Source organism: Scyliorhinus torazame, chromosome 16 (genome assembly GCF_047496885.1).
Source record: "Scyliorhinus torazame isolate Kashiwa2021f chromosome 16, sScyTor2.1, whole genome shotgun sequence".
Taxonomy (NCBI): domain Eukaryota; kingdom Metazoa; phylum Chordata; class Chondrichthyes; order Carcharhiniformes; family Scyliorhinidae; genus Scyliorhinus; species Scyliorhinus torazame.
This window is the reverse complement of record NC_092722.1, coordinates 42355219-42378131: the sequence shown is the minus strand read 5'-3', so window position 1 is coordinate 42378131 and position 22913 is coordinate 42355219. Positions and strand designations below refer to the sequence as shown.

The 22913-nt window shown below is 43.9% G+C and overlaps 1 protein-coding gene across 3 annotated transcripts in view; it reads left to right on the top strand.

Annotated features, from left to right (window-relative positions):
• vps13d (vacuolar protein sorting 13 homolog D) overlaps positions 1 to 22913 on the top strand; it is a 333180-nt gene that overhangs the window by 156438 nt on the left and 153829 nt on the right. For 2 of the 3 annotated variants that reach the window (XM_072478411.1, XM_072478412.1), the window contains 7 exons: positions 2864 to 2969; positions 4392 to 4544; positions 4724 to 4859; positions 5060 to 5107; positions 14532 to 14682; positions 19460 to 19670; positions 21573 to 21820. In XM_072478411.1, the coding sequence (XP_072334512.1) occupies positions 2864 to 2969; positions 4392 to 4544; positions 4724 to 4859; positions 5060 to 5107; positions 14532 to 14682; positions 19460 to 19670; positions 21573 to 21820 (1053 nt within the window). The remainder of the gene's footprint in view (positions 1 to 2863; positions 2970 to 4391; positions 4545 to 4723; positions 4860 to 5059; positions 5108 to 14531; positions 14683 to 19459; positions 19671 to 21572; positions 21821 to 22913) is intronic. The other variant, XM_072478413.1, reaches the window with a different exon arrangement.

Below are 22913 nucleotides of genomic sequence, written 5' to 3'. Positions count from 1 at the left end.
AGCATTAAGAAACAGATTAAATTGTCGTTTAAACACACTACAATTGCTGTCCACATTACTATGAAATCTGAGATCATTGGTTGCTTCAACGACTCCCATGTTGTGAATTCTTGCAGTCTTCAAATCTCTGTGGACCTCGTGGCAGGCTTGTTTTTTCTCAGTGTTTAATACCATCCAACCCTGGTACCATGTAATGTCCTTGTCGGATGGTCTGATTTATATTACAAGAATACTTGTAGCTAAAGCTATAAATGATTTATTAACATTAACTGTGGGTCAAATATATACAAAACAGCACTTGAATAACAGTATTAACATGCACAAACAACCTCTCTCTTCCAGCTCCCTCATCAGTCTGAGGCCACCTGACTCTTAACATTCACTTATATACTAATGAGACTCCTAATGGTCAGTCGGTGAATTCCAACACAACCATGATATCACTACACAGCCCTAAATTTCTGGTGATTAAATTTGATAACCAGAAAGTTGGATAGATCATGAATCAGATGTTTGTCTGAGGCCTCCTGCCAATGCAACACTGCTGGTGTTTTTAAAAAATAGAACCATATAATAGAATCATAGAATTCCTACAGTACAGAAGAAGGCCATTTGGCCCATTGAGTCTGCACCGACCCCCTGAAAGAGCACCCCACCCAGGCCCACTCCTCTGCCCCATTCCCATAACCTAACGTGTACATCCCTGGACACTAAGGGGCAATTTTATCATAGCCAATCCACCTAACCTGCAAATCTTTGAACTGTGGGAGGAAACTGGAGCACCCGGAGGAAACCCACGCAGACAGGGGGAGAAAGTGCAAACTCCACACAGTCACCCAAAGCCGAATTGAACCCGGGCCCCTGGTGCTGTGAGACAGCAGTGTTAACCCTTCTTCTGATATTTTTAATGTAATTCAAACCCTGAATTTCTTTTTCCCTAAATATCTAAATTATAAATCTTTGCAAGTTGAAGAGATCAGATAATGTCTGTGTTAAGAGTTTCCTGATTTTGGACTGCTAATGACAGTCGGTGTCACCTTTCATGACTTGCTTATTTGGCTGTAATAGATGATTGGTTACTAACTGTTGTGTGTCAGTGTTGATGCCAGCAGTGTTGAAGCTATTGTGGGAGCTGGGTTTTGAAATTAAGATTGCTGGAAAGGAATTCACAGAAGTCACACATTTGCAAGTTAACGACTACAGGCTTGCCAACATGCTGTATTAGAAATTACAGTGTGCTCACTCTGCACTTATGTACACAAACACAACTTGTGTGGTTTGTATAAAGCCTGTTCATGACACTTTGTCTGCCAGTGGCATGTAGCACTGTTGCATTGGTATCCAAATTCTTGATCTACCCAAGACAGTCTGTTAGTATCACCAGTACTCTGCTGAGCATATTATTCTGGATCAGGGGGACCAGTGCTTAATCGTATCATTAGAAATTTTCAAGTTGATTTGTAATTTATAGGATTCATTTTATCTCTGTACTAGTAGTCCAGCCATTTATAAATATGCCTTAATTCTGGCATAGATTTGGATGTTAATGGCCTTGAATTCTTGCACTGAAAAATCATGTGAAAAATCCCTATGGCTTGATCTTAACACCTTTTTAAATAATGCCTTTCTGTTCAAAATATTGCTGACTGTCGGATTTTTGAACAAGCCATTCAGAATTTTATTTGGTAACTAAGAAGGTTTTATATTGAGAAAAGTAGGTCAAGGATTAAAGCTCAATGTGTAAAGTATACCATCTAAGTTGCAAAGAGTAGGAGACAATATGAAACAAATCAGGAAGCAGGTTGCCTCTTCTAGGTTTTAAATATCTAGATCAGGGAGAAAGGGAAGATTGAAGGAATTCCACAGCACACTGTGGGGTAATATGAGTTAGAGTAGAAGATTGTATGATGAATCTAAAGTTCTATAGTACAAGGACAAAGAATGTGTAGACCAGTGTGTTTGCAGCTTGGGAAACTGCTCTTGAAAAGCTAATCTCCGGATAAACTATGAATTGATACTGGGTAATCTGGAGTACAAATTTCCAATGGTTGTTATATTTGCTGCTCATTGATTGTTAATTGGATGGAATGCATGGCGCAGGCCAGTTTTTCAAAACAGTTCTTTACTTCTGATACAAAAGCAAAATACCATGGTTTCAGAAAATCAGGGGAAAACCAAAAAATTCTGGAAATATTCCGGGCTGGCAGCATTTGTGGAGAGGGAAACAGAGTTAATATTTCAATTTGACCTTTCACCAATTCTGCTCAAAGGACACGGTCTTGAAATTTCCAGCATTTTCTGTCTTCACCATTGAGATTAATCATCTAGATTTATTAAAAGCTAGTTTCCTCCATTACAAGAGATTTTTTTCTCCAAATTGCTGTTCTAACTCCTGGAGGCAAGTACCTTCTATGTTGAATCTATCATAGAGACTTCATGAGAGGCCTGTATAATTATTCATTCAGGATTCAGGCTTGTTTACGACAAGTGGTCAAAACTCAATCTATGTCTGAAAGGAGGACAATTGGCCAAATCCTGTCTGTCATAATTTTATTAAGGATGCTTCACTGTTATAATTTTCAAATGTCAAATTGCGGCTTTGTCATTCCATTGAGCAATGTTAGAGGGTTTAGAATGATTGTCTGTTATTTTAACAGATGTTAGCCCATAGTTTTATTTATATGTAACATATTTTACAAAATTATTTCCACAGTTGTGTTCAGAATTTGAAAGATATAATTCAGTATGATTTCCAGCGTCATGTTTTAATCAGAACTTCTGAAAAGACACATCACATCTCCAGCTGGAAATTCTCTATAACAGCCTGTGGTTTCCGTTCTAACTCATTTGCTTTCCCTTACAGCAGAAGGGAAGATACCAAAACGACGACAGCCATTCGTGCCATATGCCCTCAGGAACCACACTGGCTGCACCATGTGGTTTGCCACACTCACCACCACTCCAACTAGGTGTGAAATCTCTTCTGTACAACATTTCATGAACTCTTTTTCCAATACTGGTTAACGTGCTGACTTTGCATAACAAACGTTCGATCTGGTTGAGTGTAACCTGTAAGGGTTATGGTTTTGCTTTCCTTGTCATTTGATGTATAACCAGGATCTGTCATTATCATTGGGTTAAGCAAATAAATATCTGCATATATTTGTTAGAAAGAGTAGGCTGTTGAACTGTTGGAGAAAGACAGAAAAAATGACCCATTTTAATATAGGACAGGTGGGCTTTGATTCACACTTTCAGATGTTTTTGGTCATTGGTGCAACATTGGTATTATCCTGTTAATTTTGCTTAATGTTCAGCAGTATTTTGCTACGTTTGGCAAAGCTGTGCAACTGCAAGATCTAAGGGTGCAAAATACACTGCTGTACACCGGTTTATTATTGACATTTGAGTCCAGTACAGTGTGCTGTCTTCCCCTCATGTTTCAGCATCAGTTACACAACATTATCTGTACTCTGGAACACTCCAAAACCATCCCTTTCCTGCTTTGTTACACCTCTTCCCACCTTTAAAAACCTTCTCGCAATGTAACATTTGGACTCTACTGTGCTTTTTCTTCCTCACTCTTTTCCATTGTTGATTGTTCTCCCTCCCACCCTAGGCAGAGGTTTTAGGTTATGGTAGGCATCTGCTATGCACGTTTGAGCTGTTGATGTGCCTGCAGTCTCGGCGAACAATAAGAATTTCTCTGCAAAAAAGGTTCACAGTTCTTCTACCTTTCTTCCAACCATCCTCGTAGTCACGTGATACAATGATAGTGAGGTTATTAACTGATCATTGTAATTAACCTTGATCAGTTAGTCTTCAGTGGAACCTGGCAGAATGTGAGGAACAACCCAGTATTGGAGAGTTTTGAATCCCATGTTCCTCCATGTTATACTTAACCCATGTCACGACTCAAATTAGTCTCTCACTCTCCCAAAATATTTTCTGAAAGAAATCTATATAATTTGCATTTGAATGAATTATTATTAACTCCTTCCATCATCTCCTTTGGCAGTCTTTATTCTATGCCCTGTTACAGGTTAGGCTTGATGTAGAGGCTGCAAGTACATATCCAAGCCTCATGTGTGAAGGGGCAGTGGCAGAAAAGGCTGTGCTCCATTATATGGTAGATTTGATGGAGACTGCAGATCCCTAACCAAGCTGCATTAACTTATATATTCAACAAGCATTTGGCTCAATTGATGCCCTGGTTCCCTCTCCCAAATTAGATTTTTTTTCCGTTTTTCAGCGTGCAGAATTTAAAGTCTTCAAAATCTTGGAAACATATTATCATTTGATTGAACTGATGGAGCATGCAGGTTGAGTGTGAATAAGAGTGTTATAATACACTGAGTATGATATTGTGTTGCTGCTGTTTTCCATTGTAGAGTGGCACTTTCTCACAGTGAGAGTCCTGGTTTCATACATGAAGGATCTGTTGCAGAACTTGATGACACACACAATGTTAGCCAGTGGCGTGAGGTGCTCCCAGGAGAAGAAGTGCCTTTTGAATTTGAAGCCAGAGAAAAGCTAAGACACAGGTGAATGAAATAAGATAACACAGTGCTCACTCTATAGTCTTTTTATATCTCTTTAATAATCAGTGACTATATTCATGTAGCATTGTCCTGGTGACATTTTAATGGAAGATCTTTGTGTGCTCATAACTATGTTTGCATAAGATGCAGTAGTTTCTTATTCTTGCTTTTGTATTGACTAGACACACTCATGAATTGAAGATTCACCAGCTTTTAGTGCGGGTGAATGGGTGGGAACAAGTGAACCCGGTGTCTGTGGACAAAGTTGGCATCTTCTTCCGGTGTGCAGCACCTGATCGAAATAACCAATCTTCCATGGTGCGTATGATATACTGTGAGCTTGTCATTTGTCAAAACCTATATAATTCTGAGAGTCTATATTTTTGAAGATTGGTTTGATATTCCACAATTTTAAATTTACATAAAAGCTTTCATTTTTGCTGTTAGCTATTCCAGCCCTTAATGTAAAACCATTTATTTGTTGTGTGTAATGCAAATCTACTTTCTCGCTAATGTAGGTTGGGAGTCCCATCAGCAAGACCAATATCATACATCCACATGTCTATGTAAGCATTCTTTCTGTATATCCATCATCAGATTTTAATCTACTTTAATTTAAATTTCATTATTTCAGATTTAATAATTCAATTTTTAACAGCTGTTAGGAAAACAAAGGTAGCTTTAAGAGATTTATATTTGTATTAAAATCATGGAATTCCTACAGAGCAGAAGGAGACCATTTGGCCCATCGAGACTGCACCGACCCTCTGAAAGAGCACCCTAACTAGGCCCAATCCCCCACCCTATCCTCATAACCCCATAGCCCCACCTAACCATTGGAGATTTGTGGGCAATTTAGCATGGCCAATCCACCTAACCTGCACATCTTTGGACTGAGAGAGGAAACCGGAGCACTCGGAGGAAACCCATGCAAGCACAGGGCGAAAGTGCAAACTCCACACAGTCAGATACCCGAGGTCTGAATCAAATCTGTGTCCCTGACGTATGAGGCAGCAATGCTAACCACTGTGCCCCCCGTATAGTTTTCCGGGGGTTTAATTTATTGTTTCTGTGTGAGTAAGGGTAAAAACCTATATCTAGATTTAGGCTGAACAATGGTGTTTGTATGTGTATGAGAGTTGGTTTCAATTCCCACTGCGATCTCATTGTGCTTAGAGAGGCTTTTGGCGTGAAGAATAAATAGAGGCTGGACATGGGGGCAGCACGGTGGCGCAGTGGTTAGCACTTCTTATGGCGTGAAGAATAAATGGAACTCGCAGAGGTTGCTTAGCAACTGGAAGCCCTTGCAAAGATAAAACAGGCTTTTATGTTTTAGTTTTAGCTGAATTTGTTGGCACTTGAAGAAAGGTAGTGAGAGAGAAGGCAGCTCTCACAGCTGTGCTAGAAGTAGTTGGTTTTAGAAGGCTATGGAAGTAACCTCTCTCAGCCTTGCTAGAAGAAAAGCCATACTATGGAGTAATGGTTAAGAAAACAAATGCCGGAAACCTAAGTCCAGCTAATTTTTAAAATGTTTTTCCAATTAAGGGCAATTTAGCATTGCCTATCCATCTACCTTGCACATCTTTGGGCTGTGTGGGTGAGACCCACGCAGACACTGGGACAATGTGCAAACTCCACACAACAGTGACCTGGGATCGAACCCGGGTCCTTGGTGCCATGAGGCAGCAGTGCTAACCACTACGCCACCATGCTGCCCCTAAGTCCGGCTAGTTAAGGAAACTAGATAAATTAGGAGAAGTTTCCAAGAAGTCTGTGGTTAACGGAGCAGAGGAAACTGGGAACCAGAACAAATTATTGTTCAGTAAAGTCACAGAGTTGAAAAGGCAATTGGGTGTGAGAGGGCAGGAAGATATCTGCAGTAGTGTTAAAGTTTGTGAGAAATTACTACAATTTGGGAGGTGTTGTTTGAAATAGTTGTGGAAATTGGTAGCTGGACCTCAAGAGTTTGTGTAAAAGCCTTTAAGGCAAAATAAATTCTAAAGGGGTAGTGTAAATCCTGGACTTGATTAATTGTTAAAAGTGGAGCGGAAGTTTTGTTTAAAAGTATCATTTGGAAAACCTGGTCTGGATTTCGGAATGCAAATTACTAAGGGAAAGCATTATTATGAGAGAAGACTTTAAAGCCTGTTTTTGGGAGTGAAATTTGGAATGTGACAATAATCTGGAGGGATTTTAAGGAGAAATCTCCCGATACTAACTTGGGTTCAGAGCAGTGTGCGTGTATTTGACTACATCCAATCTGTGTGCTTAAAAGAAACAGTATTACTGAGACCATTGTAGTTTAAGATGTACTTTGGAATCCATGTTAATCTTAAAATTTGTGTGTATTTGTTAAGCTTGGGGGGGGGGGAAGGGGAGTAAAGGAGTATTGTATAAGAATCCAACTTTTCATGTTTAATAAATGTTTTTTTCTTGTGGTTAAAACTGATTAGCAGTCCTGTGACTCTGTTCCTCCACATTTCAAATTTTAAAAAGTAGAATTTATGGTCTTTTGAGCCAGGGTTCCATGCTGGGATCTTCCCGTCCAGTTATAACATCAACTGAGGCCGCGACACACACAGTTTCCACATTGTTATTTTATTAGTATTGAATGGTTGAAATAATTGGATTATTGATTTTCTTACATACAAAACAATACATTGTATATGATTTTGTAATCTTGTTCATGATTTATATTTTTGATATGGTTGCATTTATTTCTGATGCTCATTTATCTGATTGAATTATCTCCCGGTTTTCTCTGCTTCATTTTGGTGGTTATGTTACTTGAGTTAGAAGTTTGTGTGTTTAAGCACTGGGATTTGACAGGTTAAGTCTGAGATTAGAGCGCATTACTTTTTTTTAATAAACATTTTATTGAGGTATTTATGGTTTTATAACAGTAACAGAAGAAACAGTATAAATACAATTATAAACATAGTGCAAAGGTCGTCTTCCTCACTCACAGTTCCCACCTTTTCTAGCCTCTTACACTACACTAAACTACTCCCACAGCCCCCCCCCCCCCCCCCCCCCCCCCCCCCCCCCCCTCTCCCCACCCTTCTGCTGACGATTAATTTTCCCTAAAGAAGTCGACATTCGGCTGCCACCTCCGGGTGAACCCTAACAGTGACCCTCTCAAGGCGAACTTGATTTTCTCCAGACAGAGAAAGCTAGCCATGTCAGTTAGCCAGGTCTCTGGCTTCGGGGGCTTTGAGTCCCTCCAAGCTATTAATATCCGTCTCCGGGCTACCAGGGAAGCAAAGGCCAGAACGTCTGCCTCTTTCTCCTCCTGGATTCCCAGATTTCCAACACCCCGAAAATCGCCACCTCTGGACTTGGCACCACCCTTGTTTTCAATACTTTGGACATGACATCTGCAAACCCCTGCCAGAATCCCCTAAGCTTCGGGCATGTCCAAAACATGTGAACGTGGTACGCTGGTCCTCCCGCACACCTTGTGCACCTGTCTCCCACCCCAAAGAACCTCCTCATCCGGGCCACTGTCAGTGAGCCCGGTGAACGACCTTGAACTGTATCAGGCTGAGCCTGGCACATGTTGTGGACGCGTTGACTCTACTCAACGCATCTGCCCAGAGACCATCCTCTAACTCTCCACCTAACTCCTCTTCCCATTTGTGTCTCAGCTCCTCGGTCTGTGTTTCCTCTGACCCCATAAGTTCCTTATAAATGTCCGAAACCCTCCCTTCTCCCACCCACACTCTGGAAACTACCCTATCATGTATCCCCCTTGTTGGTATGAGTGGGAAGGTCAGGGGAACAAATGGCCTTTCGTTCAGGTCCTGAGTCTGCAGGTTTCAAAAGCTGGTATGGACTTGTATCTAGGAACGCCTATCTCGTAGCGAGCGTTGACTGGAGACTTACTTGGTTGATGCGGCAGCTTAGACAGGTCACTCTCACGGGTTGATTCAAGTTGCTCAGTGACCCTGCCAAAGAAGACCCATTTGAACTTGGGGACTCTATTTTAGAGTCTCCAGGGGCTTCACGCCCCTTTGGGGCAGACCTCGTATCTGGTTCCAAGTGATTGGACTATGTTACGATCACTTGAATCGATTCCTCCAATACTGGAGCGGTTCCCTGATCGCTGGGCGGTCCCTGAGTGTCCGTTGGCCTTCCTTTGTCTTGGCTCCTGCTGGAGCCGAGGAGTCAGACTTGGCCTTATTCACCTTACATGTTTCAATTGTACCCGGGGATCGCTCATTAATATGCAGATGTCTGTGAGTTTCAGTGCTGTCTGGGCTTTTGCAAGTTCTAATACACAAGATTTTTGCACTTGCTAGTTTTTGCCTGTGTTGGCTGAATTTCCCTTTAGTCTTTGCGGATCTCCATTTTAAGTCTGGAAGTGGCCAACACAGGTGGCTACAGATGCTCCCTCTGCTCCCACATGTCTCCTCCATTGCCCCCAGATTCTCAGGGCCGCAACCACCACGGGGCTGGTGGAGTAGCGTGCCGGTGGGAATGGCAGAGGCGCTGTTACCAACGCCCCCAAACTAGTGCCCTTACAAGATGCCGCCTCTACTCGCTCCCACACTGACCCCCACCATCCACTTCCTAATCATGGCTATATTTGCTCCCCCCCCACCACCACCCCGGCCGCTCTCCAACATCCCCTTTTTAACTCACGGGGTCTTACCTGCCCATACAAAGCCCGAGATCACCTTGTTGACCCGTTTAAAAAAAGTACCGAGGAATAAAGATGGGAGGCACTGAAACACAAACAGGAATCTCGGGAGAACCGTCATTTTCACTGTCTGTACCCTCCCAACCAGTGGCAGTGGGAGCACGTCCCACCTCCAAATCTCCTTCATTTGGTCTACCAGTCGGGCCAGATTAAGCGTGTGCAGCCGTTCCCATTCCCGCGCCACCTGGATGCCTAGGTACCGAAAGCTTCCCACTCTAAATGGCAGCTCTCCCAATCGCCTCTCCTGCCCCCTTGCCTGGATCGCGAACATCTCGCTTTTCCCCATGTCCAAGTTATAACCCGAAAACCGACCGAAATATCCCAGAATCCCCATAATTTCTTCCAATGGGTCCGACACGTATAAGAGCAGATCGTCCGCGTACAGCGAGACTCTGTGTTCCACCCACCCCCGGACCAGTCCCTTCCTGCCCTTTGAGGCTCTCAACGCAATTGCCAGCGGTTCTATGGCCAGTGCGAACAACAGCGGGGAGAGGGGGCATCCCTGCCTCGTCCCCTGGTGCAGCCTAAAATAGCCCAATGTCAGCCTGTTCGCCCGACCCAGTCAATGAAGCCCCGCCCAAATCCAAACCGCCCCAGTACCTCCCACAGATAATCCCATTCCACCCGGTCAAATGCCTTCTCTGTGTCCATTGCGACCACTACCTCTACGTTCCTACCCTCTGTGGGCATCATGATAACATTCATCAGCCTTCTTATGTTGGCCGCCATCTGCCTCCCCTTAACAAATCCCGTCTGGTCTTCCCCGATCACGTACGGGACGCAGTCCTCAATCCTTGAGGACAAGATCTTAACTAACAATTTGGGTCTACATTTAGTAGAGAGATCAGTCTGTAGGACCCGCATAACTCCGAGTCCTTATTCCCCTTCAGGATCAATGAGATTGTGGCCTGTGACATCATGGGGGGAAGGCCCCATCTCTCCCTTGCCTCATTAAATGTCCTCATCAACAGTGACCCCAGCATCCCAGAGAACATTTTGTAAAACTCCAAGGCGTACCCATCCGGTCCTGGGGCTTTAGCTGACTGCATGGCCTTCAGCCCATCTGCTATCTCTTCCAACCTGATCGGGGTCCCCAGTCCTTTTACCAAGTCTTCATCAGCCTTCGGGGACTTCAGCCCCCCAAAGAATTGCCTCATCCCCTCCGTCCCAGCTTTGGGTTCCGAGTTCCAACTCATACAGCCTGCTGTAGAATTGCTCGAACGCCTTATTGACCCCAGCTGAATCTCCGACCAGGTTCCCATCTCTGTCCCTTACTTTCCCAATCTCCCTGGCCGCCTCCCGCTTTCTCAGCTGCTGCGCAAGCATGCTACTGGCCTTCTCCCCATGTTCATAGATTGCCCCCCTCGCCTTCCTCAGCTGCTCTACCGCCTTCCCTGTAGTTAACAAGCCAAACTCCATCTGTAGCCTCCGTCGTTCCCTTAGAAGCCCTGCCTCTGGCGTCTCCGCATACCTCCTGTCGACCTGTAGTATTTTCTTTATCAGTCGGTCCATCTCTGCTCTGGCTGCCTTCTCCCTGTGGGCCCGTATCGAGATCAGCTCCCCTCTAACCACCGCCTTAAGCCCTCCCAGACCACCGCAGCCGAAACTTCCCCCGTATCGTTAACTTTCAGATAGTTCTGGATACATTTTGTGAGCCGCCCACACACCACCTCATCAGCTAAATGTCCCACGTCCAGCCTCCAGTGCAGGCGCTGGCTACTCTCCTTGCTCACCTGTAGGTCAACCCAGTGCAGGGCATGATCTGAGATTGTGATCGCTGAATACTCAGTGTCCACTACCCCCATCAGTAAAGCCCTGTTCAGGATCAAAAAGTCAATCCGGGAGTACATTTTATGCACTCTCGGCCGCCCTAACTTCCATGGGTCCACCCCCCCCCCCCATCTGCTCCATAAACCCCTTTAGCTCCTTTGCCATTGTTGGCACCCTGCCTGTCCTTGAGCTAGATCGGTCTAGCCCTGGGTTAATGACTGTGTTGAGGTCCGTCCCCCCAATAACCAGCTTATGCAAATAATCTTTTCATCAAAAGTTCATCTCTTTCTCTTATCCACCCTCTCTCTAACCATTTCATGTTCTATTTAGCTTAAAATAATCAGTCAATTTCCCCAACATCCTCCTTATGAACTCCACATCATCCCAATTGGGCACGTACACATTCACGAGTACCACTGGCAGCCCCTCCATTTTTCCACTGACCATTAGGTACCGACCCCCCACGTCCGCAACTATTCTTCCCGCTTTGAATGACATTCGCATATTAATCAGGATCGCGATCCCTCTAGTCTTAGGGTCCAGCCCCGAGTGGAAAACCTGTCCGACCCATCCCTTCCTTAGCCTGACCTGGTTAGTTACTCTAAGGTGCGTCTCCTGCAACATTGCCACGTCCGCCTTCAGTCCCCTCAAATGCGCGAACACGCGTGCCCTCTTAACCGGCCCATTTAGCCCTCTGACATTCCATGTGATCAGCCTGGTTGGGGGGCTTCTTGCCCCCCCCCCCCCCAACCGATCAGCCATCGCCTTTCCTGGACCAGTATCCAGCCCGCGCCCCACGCATCCGTAGGCCCGCCCCCGGCAGCCTCCATCTCTGACCTCCCTATTGTCCCACAGCAAAAGTCCCTCCCCGTCAGCAGAACATTTCTCCCCCCCCCCCCCCCCCCCCCCACCAAGTAACAGCACTATGCACACAGTCCCCTCCAACAAGCAGACCATCTGCTCACCCCCCCCACAGACCCCCAACTCAGTACAAAACACATTACAAGTAACATCCAAAGGCAAAAACTTTTCTTTTTAAAAAAAATATAACTGAAGAGAAGAGGAAAAAAAAAACACATGAGCACTGCAGCAAAGTTCAGCCCAAACACCTCAGTCCGCTACCAGCCCTTTCCTTCTCCCAAAGTCCATCGCCTCCTCGGGCGACTCGAAGTGGAAATGTTGTTCTTCGTGCGTAACCCAAAGACGGGCAAGGTAGCACGGTAGCATAGTGGTTAGCACAATTGCTTCACCGCTCCAGGGTCCTAGGTTCGATTCCTGGCTTGGGTCACTGTCTGTGCGGAGTCTGCACGTTCTCACCGTGTCTACGTGGGTTTCCTCTGGGTGCTGCGGTTTCCTCCCACAGCCCAAAGATGTGCAGGTTAGGTGGATTGGCCATGCTAAATTGTCCTTAGTGTCCAAAATTGCCCTCAGTGTTGGGTGAGGTTACTGGGTTATGGGGATAGGGTGGAGGTGTGGTCTTCGGTAGGGTGCTCTTTCCAAGAGCCGGTGCAGACTCGAAGGGCCGAATGGCCTCCTACTGCACTGTAAATTCTATGTACAGTAGTCCAAACTTTACCTTCTTAAAAAGGGTCGATTTTACCTGGTTGAACCCCGCTCTTCTCCTGGCCACGTCCACGCTCAGATCCTGATCTATACGCAGGACGCTGTTCTCCCATTTGCAGCTCCGCATCTGCCTGGCCTGCCGTAGAATGCACTCCTTGTCAAAGTACCTGTGGAATCTCACCACCATTGCTCTCGGGGGTCACCTACACGCGGCTTCCTCGCTAGCGCTCTGTGCGCCCTGTCCACCTCAAAGGGTCGGGAGAACGTCCCCTCCCCCAGTAGCTTCTCAAACATAGCCGCTATGTATGCCCCTGCGTCCGTTCCTTCGGATCCCTCCGGGAGACCCACGATTCTCAGGTTCTGCCGGCGGGACCTGAGATCTAGATCCTCCACCTTCTGGAGCCTTTTCTGTTGGTCTCTCAACATTCCCACCTCCAACTCCACTGCAGCTTGGTGCTCCTCCTGCACAGTCAGTGCCTTCTCCACTTTCTGGATCGCCCGATCTTGAGCATCCAGTCTGAGTTCCAGTCGCGCAATCAACTCATTAATCGGGTTCAAGCAGCCCTGTTTCTGCTTGGCGAAGCCTTCCTGTATAAACTGCATCAACTGTTCCGTCGACCGCTGAGTCGTCAAGCCAGAACTCCGGCCCTCCGCCATGCTTTCTCCCGCTGCAGCCTCAGCCCAAGCCTTCTCCGTTCGCCCATTTCTTCCTTTGCGAGCACTCCTGGTCCGCTTCTCCATGCACTGATGTACGATTCCTCGTCACAGTTGTATCCAACATCAATTTTCCACTTAATATCCGACAAAAAATCGGAGGGAAAGGTCCAAATTTCCGACCCGAGCAGGAGCCACCAAATGTGCGACCTACTCCTTCATAGCCTCCACCGAAAGTCCATTAGAGCGCATTACTGAAGGAGTGCTGCATTGCCCCAGGTACCAGGTTTTGGTTGAAGCATTAAATTTGAGTTTCTATTTGTTTTGTGAGTGGAGAGGTCCCTGTGAGACTAATCAAAGAAAAGCACAACGTTTTCTCAGTGTCCTGGCCAATAATCCCTGCTCAACCAACATCACCAACATCAGATTAACTGGACACTCATCTCATTTTCCATTTATTAGACTTTACTGTGTTTAAATTGGCTGGTATATTTGTCTACATGAAGAACAATGAATTCCTTTGATGTATTCTATTATGGTTAGGAACTATATAAATGCAACTTCTTGCTTGCATGCACCTGGTCAGGTCATGAGTCTAACATTATTAAATGTAACACTCTGAATTTAGCTTTGGAGATATTCATAGAAGGTAGAAATTATCAGTTCAGGTTACTTACAAATATTTTAACATGCCATACCAAATGAACATTGTTCTATATATTGTTCTATATTAAGGCCAGTGTAGTGAATTGATGCTTAGTGTTCGTACAAGGAATGCATAGCTTGGAAATTCTGCCCTTTTTAATACAGAACTGCTGTAAATAATATATGTTCAGGCATGTTTTATGCTCTCTTGGCATGTGAGTTTGCAGTTTCTGGCAAAACACAACATTAAACTGGGGTTATATTATATAGACTGGGAGTGGCATGTGGCACAGTTGTTAGCACTGGGACTGCGGCGCTCAGGACCCGGGTTCGAATCCCGGCCCTGGGTCACTGTCCGTGTGGAGTTTGCACATTCTCCACGTGTCTGCGTGGGTTTCACCCCCACAACCAAAGATGTGCAGGTTAGGTGGATTGGCCACACTAAATTGCCCCTTAATTAGGAAAAAACAATAATTGGGTACTCTAAATTTATATAAAAATATAATAATTATATAGACTGAAATGTATGGTAATTTTTTTAAGTTTGTTTTATCGAGGAAATATTATGGATCAGATTTTCTGTATGGTATTCTTCAGTCACATTGACACACTCTATTCATAAAAGGAGCTTTCAACAATGTTTCTCTCTCCTGTAGTTCTCAGCATTGCCGCCTGTGCGGGTTGTTTTTTCTGTAACTCTGGAGGGGAGTGCAAGAAAAGTGATAACTGTCCGCTCAGCGCTGATTGTGAAAAACAAACTGGAGGTACCCATGGAACTGCGACTCGACAGCCCATCTGCTCCAGACAGTAAGTCATTAACCAATGTAGCAGGATATTCCTTAACAATTATTCTGGAATTTCAGCAATAGCTCAACAGTGCATCAGTGAGGCAAATTTGACAAGAATCATCAGACCTTCCAGACCCATTCCACCCATTTATGGTATAAGCTCACACGCTGTCCTCAAAAGTAAAACAAAGAGACTAATTTTAGCTATTTTTGAGGAAAGTCTAAAAACAACCACCTTTTTCGTTGTAAACTGATGGTTTAAACATCCTTTCTAAAAGCTGTCATTGGAAAATACAAAATATCTCCACTATGGAACGAAATAATCTCATAACCTTGACCATTCACTTTTCGGTAACCATCAATTCGGCCATTTCAATTGTAAAGCAGATAGTGAATTAGATAGTAATCATTTTTTTTTAAATTAGATTGGTAATTTCTTTATTAATTTCCTTGGCAGTATGTGTGAACATTTGCGACTTTAATATTGCTGAAACAATTTGTTTTTTCATCAAATCGGACACATGCTCACCACGCAAGCTTGATGCTGAAATAGGACACATCAAAGTCATCTTGCAGGATAATGGCTACCCTGATCAAATGATTGTTCGCTGTATATCGCGCAAACTCATGAATGGGCCTGAGGCCGCTACGTTTGGCCCTGAAAAGTGTCCAGTCTACCTCAGATTAGTCTGGAAGGGCAAGGTGTTTCAAAGATTTGAGCAATAGCAGAGGGAACTTCTGCCTAGAGTCTGAGGAGGTAGGGGAGGCCCTAAATGAATATTTTGCTTTAGTTTTCACGAGAGAGAGGGACTTGTTGCTCGTGAGAACAACGTGAACCATGTTAATAGGCTCGAACAGGTTAATATTAAGAAGGAGGATATGCTGGAAATTTTGAAAAGCATCAGGATAGATAAGTCCCCTGGGCCAGACGGGATATACCCAAGGTTCCTATGGGAAGTGAGAGAAGAGATTGCTGCACCGTTGGGAATGATCTTTGCGTCCTCACTCTCCACTGGAGTAGTACCGGATAATTGGAGGGCGGCGAATATTGTTCCTCTGTTCAAGAAAGGAAATCGGGAAATTCCTGGGAATTACAGACCAGTCAGTCTTGCGTCTGTGGTAAGCAAAATACTGGAAAGGATTTTGAGAGATAGGATTTGTGATTATTTAAAAAAACATAGTTTGATTAAAGGTAGTCAGCATGGCTTGTGAGGGGCAGGTCATGCCTCACAAGCCTCATTCAATTCTTTGAGGATGTGACGAAACATTGATGACGGCCGGGCAGTGGATGTGGTGTATATGATATGGTTCCCCATGGTAGGCTCATTCAGAAAGTCAGAGGGGATGGGATACAGAAAAATCTGTCAGTATTAATACAAAATTGGCTGGCCGAAAGATGACAGCGAGTGGTGGTGGATGGAAAGTATTCCGCCTGGAGGTCAGTGACCAGTGGGGTCCTGCAGGGATCTGTTCTGGGACCTCTGCTCTTGTGGTTTTTATAAATGACTTGGATAAGGAAGTGGAAGAGTGGGTAAGTAAATTTGTTGATGACACGAAGGTTGGTGGAGTTGTAGTTCGTGCCGAGGTTTGTTGCAGGTTGCAGAGCTGGGCTGAGAAGTGGCAGATGGAGTTCAACCTAGATAAATGTGAAGTGATTCATTTTGGAAAGTCGAATTTGAATGCGGAATACAGGGTTAAAGGCAGGATTCTTGGAAGTGTGGAGGAACAGAGGGATCTTGGTGTCTACGTACATAGATCCCTCAAAGTTGCCATCCAGGTTGATCGGGTTGTTAAGAAGGCATATGGTGTGTTGGCTTTCATTAACAGGGGGATTGAGTTTAAGAGCCGCGAGGTTTTGCTGCAGTTCTATAAAATCCTGGTTAGACCACACTTGGAATATCGTGTCCAGTTCTGGTCGCCTGATTATAGAAAGGATGTGGATGCTTTGGAGAGGGTGCAGAGGAGATTTACCAGGATGCTGCCTGGACTGGAGGGCATGCCTTATTAAGAAAGGTTGAGGGCGCTAGGGCTTTTCTCACTGGAGCGAAGAAGGAAGAGAGGTGACTTGATAGAGGTGTACGAGGTAATGAGAGGCATGGATATAGTGGACAGCCAGAGACTTTTCCCCAGGCGGAAATGGCTGTCACGAGGGGAGATAAGTTTAAGGTGATTGGAGGAAGGTATAGGGGAGACGTCAGAGGTAGGTTCTTTACACAGAAAGTGGTGGGTGCGTGGAATGCACTGCCAGCGGAGGTGGTAGAGTCAGAGTCATTAGGGACATATAAGCTACTCTTGGACAGGCACATGGACTGCAGTAAATTGAAGGGGTGTAGGTTAGGTTAATCTTTGATTAGGATAAATGATCGGCATAACACCGTGGGCCTAAGGGCCTCTACTGTGCTGTACTGTTCTATGTTCTAACAGCTGAAGCTAGCCTTTGCAACCTGTTACTGTACAGTACCAACAGGAATGGGTTTCTTCACTAATTGCCAAAAAGATGTTCTGCCTATCACACAAATGTGTAATGTGCTATATAAATTGAAGTGCCAGTGTGATGCCAGGTATGTAGTCGGTATGTCCTAATGACTGGCAATTCATATTAAATAGCACGTCCCTTCAGCTGTGCACAACAGGCAAAGTACTGACCGTACCCAACCAGCCTGTGCTTGCGGAACACCAAACATAGTGACTAACATTAGATGTGTTTTTCCGCGATTAGATAACACATGATAAACAATCCTGATTGTGCTAAGAATTACATTGAAAACAAATTTAAGATTATCTGTCGGGCTCGCAGCGTGGCTCAATTACTAGAAGCCACACATTCACACATACAACCCTGTCCTTTGCAGACAGAAGGAGCATGTGCAGGCATTACGCTGCTTTCAACTAAACACAACTTGGGGGACAGCCATTCCCTGGTTCATTCCTCATGGCAATGCCTTGCCTACTCAGTCAACCTGCCTAGTTTCAATTTGAAATAAAGGTTTGGCAGTTAACTGTTACCTGTTGCATTCTCCTGGGCCTCTACCAATCAGAGTCCACTTGCCAACCAATCAGCATTCTTCTGCAGTATAAATTCTTGTTCCTTTTATCTTATGTAGCTGTCCTGATCAGTGCAAGTCAAAAAGCTTCAATAGCATGTCTCTCTTTTCAGCAATATTCAAGTTCTGTACTACCAAAAGACTATTTACCACTCTACATACTTCTATAAATGAGAAACCTTTTTTTAACCTATTATCGCGTTTTGACTTAGCACTAATGGTATGTTGCACAGCCCTAGGCTACCATTACTGAGTTTTCCTGTTCTTGTAATGTACTCATTATTTCTCCAGAGGCTTAGTTGGTGAATGCACCTTTTCATTTATCTTTGCACTATAATTGAGTTAATTGACCTGGGCTGATGAAGGGAAAATCAAATAGGGTTCTGATCAATAACTGGCTGTGGCTAGTCTGCGCTAGAAAGAGCTGTGGACATTGATTGTGGACAATGTGTTAGGCTCTGTTGTGATGGTTCCATGGTTGAATAACCTATTCACAGAAGCTGCTCAGAGACAAAAGCAGAATGATAATCAACAAAAGACAACAGAATATTAAACTAGTGTAACCAGATCAGTCTGTAGTTCTTTGGGCAGATCATATTTTGAGCAATGTGTCCAGTTCTGATCACCAAGGCATGGACATCACATTCAGGCCCTAGGCATTTGCAGAATAGAATGACAAGGTTGATTACTTGTGTCAAAGGCCTGAAATATGAGCAAAGACTGGAGACACTCTGGGCCTTCCAGTCTGGAAGGGTGGTGTCAGAGATAATCATGCAGGTAGATATGATAATGGAAAAGATAAATGTAGAATAGCATGAAGTTAAATTGAGAGTAGGACAGGGGAATTAAATCCAAACAACTAAAAAGCAAATTTAGGGGGGTGTCTGTATATTTCTCTTTGCATGGGTGGCACGGTGGTGCAGTGGTTAGCACTGCTGCCTCGTGCACTGAGGACCCGGGTTCGATCCCGGCCCCGGGACGCTGTCCGTGTGGAGTTTGCGCATTCTCCCTGTGTCTGCGGGCGTCTCGCCCCCACGGTCCGGGGATATGCAGGGTAGGTGGATTGGCCACGGTACATTTCCCCTTAATTGGGAAAAAAAGGAATTGGATACTCAAAAAAAAAATTTTTACTAATTTTTTTAAAATAAAAATATTTTTCTTTGCATAGAGTAATCAGCGTATGGAGCAAACTTTGCGATAGAGTAGTGGGATAAAAAAGGCTCCAGAATTATTTCCAGTTGGACCCTGCAGTGGGCGGTGGGTGGTTATGAATTAAGATGGGTTGACTGGCCTTCCTCATCCGTGATCAGTTGAAAGAAGATTAGAAAAATGTGATGCCTGTCTCTCTTCAGTCTCTTCTCTCAGCTTCAATGCCCTTGGAGCAATTACATTGATGGGCTCTGAGTTAAGACTAGTACTGGTGGGCAGCACGGTGGCGCAGTGGGTTAGCCCTGATGCCTCATGGCACCAAGGTCCCAGGTTTGATCCCGGCTCTGGGTCACTGTCCGTGTGGAGTTTGCACATTCTCCCCGTGTTTGCGTGGGTTTCGCCCCCACAACCCAAAGATGTGCAGGATAGGTGAATTGGCCAGGCTAAATTGCCCCTTAATTGGATAAATGAATTGGGTATTCTACATTTTTTTTTTAAAAGACTAGTACTGGTACTGTTATTTTCTCGGGCAATAGTTTACAAAGATTGTTCCTTGTTTTCGTATGTTCTCAAATTTATGCAAACTAATTCCGCTGATTTCAGAACCTATGGTGCTGCCAGCTGTGGTACCAGGCGATTCATTAGCAATTCCCTTGCACCTAACATCTTGGCGCCTACAAGCAAGACCAAAGGGACTTGGGCTGTTCTTCTGTAAAACACCCATCCATTGGACCAGTGTGGCAAAAGTAGGGGAGGTGAACAGCAGCAAGCGCGAGTGTCATTCGTCAGACTGTGATGACAGCTGTTCCTACAGGTACACAATCTGTTCTGCTGTCAGTTGCACCTATTTCTGTAAATTCCTAAGATGTTTTGGGTGTAAGTTTATGATCGAGAATTGTCTAGCATTTTCTGTGCTATCTTCAGAACATGAAGCAACACTTAGTCACTGCATATAAAATTCCACTTCTGAAGAACAGCCTGGTTCGAAACATTTGACCTGCTTTTTGTCTGCACAGATGTTAATTGATCTATTGTGTTTCTGGTCATGCACCTTTTTTCCTTATTAAAATTCAAAATTAAAGTTCACCAAAAACTTAACATTAGTTGTATCCTTGCCATCGACAGTCACCAAAATAGAAAGGGGATTGCTGTATGTTACAGAAGAGCACACTGACTTTGGAGTCAAATCGCACTATTAGGGCAAAATAGAGGGAGCTGTACTCTGCATCTCATCTATGCTATACCTGACCTGAACTGCTTAATCAGGCAGTGTAGAGAGAACTTTACTCTGCAGCTCATTCTTGCCTGGAATTTTCCCCTGGAAAATTTTCAAATATTTTAAATCATTGTCATCGCTGTACAAAAATTGGAGCAAATTCAATATTGCCAAAACGTAACAAAAGCACTTCTTATTGTTTATGTAGTTTCTCAGTTTTAGTTTATTTAAAATAACAATTGGCGCTTATTTTGCAATTCTTTTTGTATTTATTTGAAAAGATATAATATTTCTCAAATGAAAGATGCAAAATAGGTTTGGATGAGGGCAGCACTTCAAGCCTATTTGTTCTCATTCTTACAGAAAACCAATCTTACAGATTTCACATTCTTAGGAACCAGCTGTTTTTAAAAAAAGTCATGCCCAGGTCTCAACTTCTCATCCTGGCAATGCATTCCGGATGTTTATCACGTTCTGTGCAAAGAAATACTCACTGACATCAGCCTTAATTTTACATTTCACAATCATGGACCAGTACTGTCCGTCCTGTTGCCTTGCTTTGATGTATCAGAATTTGTTTCAGCCTTGAAGCTTCTGTTTTTGAAACTGGAGCACCAGCTTGTCACATCATTCCTAAAAGTTTATCCGTGCAATGCCAGGGATTAGTCTTCTTGGACTGCCCTTAGGGCCTGAATGGCTCTCTTATGCCATGACTACCAGAACTGAATACAGCACTCCAAGTCTGGCCTGGCCAGAACGCTGAACAGCTTCAGCACAGATTTCCACTGAACTTCTGGGATTTCAACTTGACCTTCTGGGATTTCAACTTGACCTTGGACTTGAAATCAAATCTTTTGAAGCTGGCAGCAAGTTAGCGATGTTGCAAAGTTCCTCAATTTCCAGAAGTAAAATCAGTAAAAGCTAAATCAGAAAACTTTCTGTGCTTGGTATTGTCATTAGAGGGAAAAGAAAACAGTCTACTTTCTTTTGCATAATATTATATCCTTTACGTTGATAAACTGAAAAATGTCACCAAATTAAGCCATGGGCCTATTCACACTTAGACCCTATGTAAGGGCAATAAATTGTCTAAGGAACAAATATACCTTTGAAACCAGTTTCATGAACAGGATGTTTCAAGTGCAGCCAGCACCTCTAATTTTAAATGCTCGCCCTCATGTTTAACTCCTTTACCCTGCTTCACTGACTCTGGCTGTCCCATGCATCCTCCCATTTCTCCATTTGCTCCACTTTTGATAGCTGTTCCTTCAGCCATCTAAGCCTCGTGCTTTGCAATTCTGTCCCTAAACCCACCCCCTTTAACTCCTCCTCATCCCTAAAACATACCTCTGATCAACACTTTCTAAATCACCTCTTTTGTCACGGCTTCCATCATTGCCTGTTTTTCTACATTAGAAGTTCTGGAGGTTGTCTATTAAAAATGTGGACCTGTTGCTGAAATTTTGAGATATGTTCAAATGTTTTTGTTATTACTTCTAGGTATTGTGTAGCAGTTAAGAAGGAGAACTACCCTGACTACTTGCCCTTAAATTTGATGTCTGGCAATGCTATGCAAGTTTACCGACAGCCAGGCCACACAATCTACTTGCTACCTACCCTTGTCCTGACAAATCTTCTACCCTGTGAGCTTTCCTACTACGTGAAAGGCACCTCCATCAATGGACCATTAAAACAGGGGAAAGATGCTGTGCTGCATGCGGCTGACACATCTCAGAACATTGAGCTTGGTAAGATGTATAATTGTTGCATCCTTTTTGCGTCTCGCTAGCCACAAACGCAGAGGGCATTTTTCAGTTTGTTAGATGGCAAAATAGGCTGCATCTTGTATTCTGCAGAAGCACTGATTTTCATTAATGGTAAGTTGCACAGTTCTTGGCATGCAGTGAGAAAATCAAATCAACAGAAAGGCAGGAAATACACCTCTCTCTCATCAACTGGAGGAGAAACAGTCTATGTTTATAGGTAGAGACCCAAAATATGAAGAAGTGTCTTCCATTCAAACTTTCTCTCATGGAAACAAATGGATTTGTAAGTACGACCCAACAGATCTACAAGAAATGAAACTAACCAGCGTGTGTTTTATGCCTGCCTTTGAGTTACATTCCAGATAGACCCTGTGACAAATGCAAATGATTTATGTCCAGTGTGCTGTCAAATGAATGCCATGTCAACTAAATAGATGGGTATTTTTCATCTGGCTACCAAATGGCATTTAAAAGCAAGTTTGGTTCAGAGGATAGCTCTTATGTCTGGCTTTGAAGAATTTGTGTTTAAACTCCACAACAGACTTGAACAAATATTCTAGATGTATGAAAGCTCACTTGGCATAATTCAGAGAGATGTGCATTTCCCCTGATGTCTTGGCTATCATTCCCCCCTCAAACAGCAATAATAACAATAGTCGCTTATTGTCACAAGTAGGCTTCAATGAAGTTACTGTGAAAAGCCCCTAGCCGCCACATTCCGTCGTCTGTTCGGGGAGGCCAGTACGGGAATTGAACTTGTGCTGCTGGCCTTGTTCTGCATTACAAGCCAGCTTTTTAGTCCACTGTGCTAGTACCACTAAAATAAACAAATTGGCTCTTCACATCAATGATAATTGTGAGATCTTGTATGCATCATGATTACAGCTCTTGTCGACATGAAACGAGTGAGCCTTTTGAAGTAATTCATTGTATGTTGAGCCACGATGATGCACTAGATATATTATTTTTTATATAATTATTTTATAAATGTCATATCCTGAATGTGCAAATAAATTAAAATCAGACACAAATACCATAAGTTATCTCTAGGAAGGAGAGTGGTGATGTTTGAGCA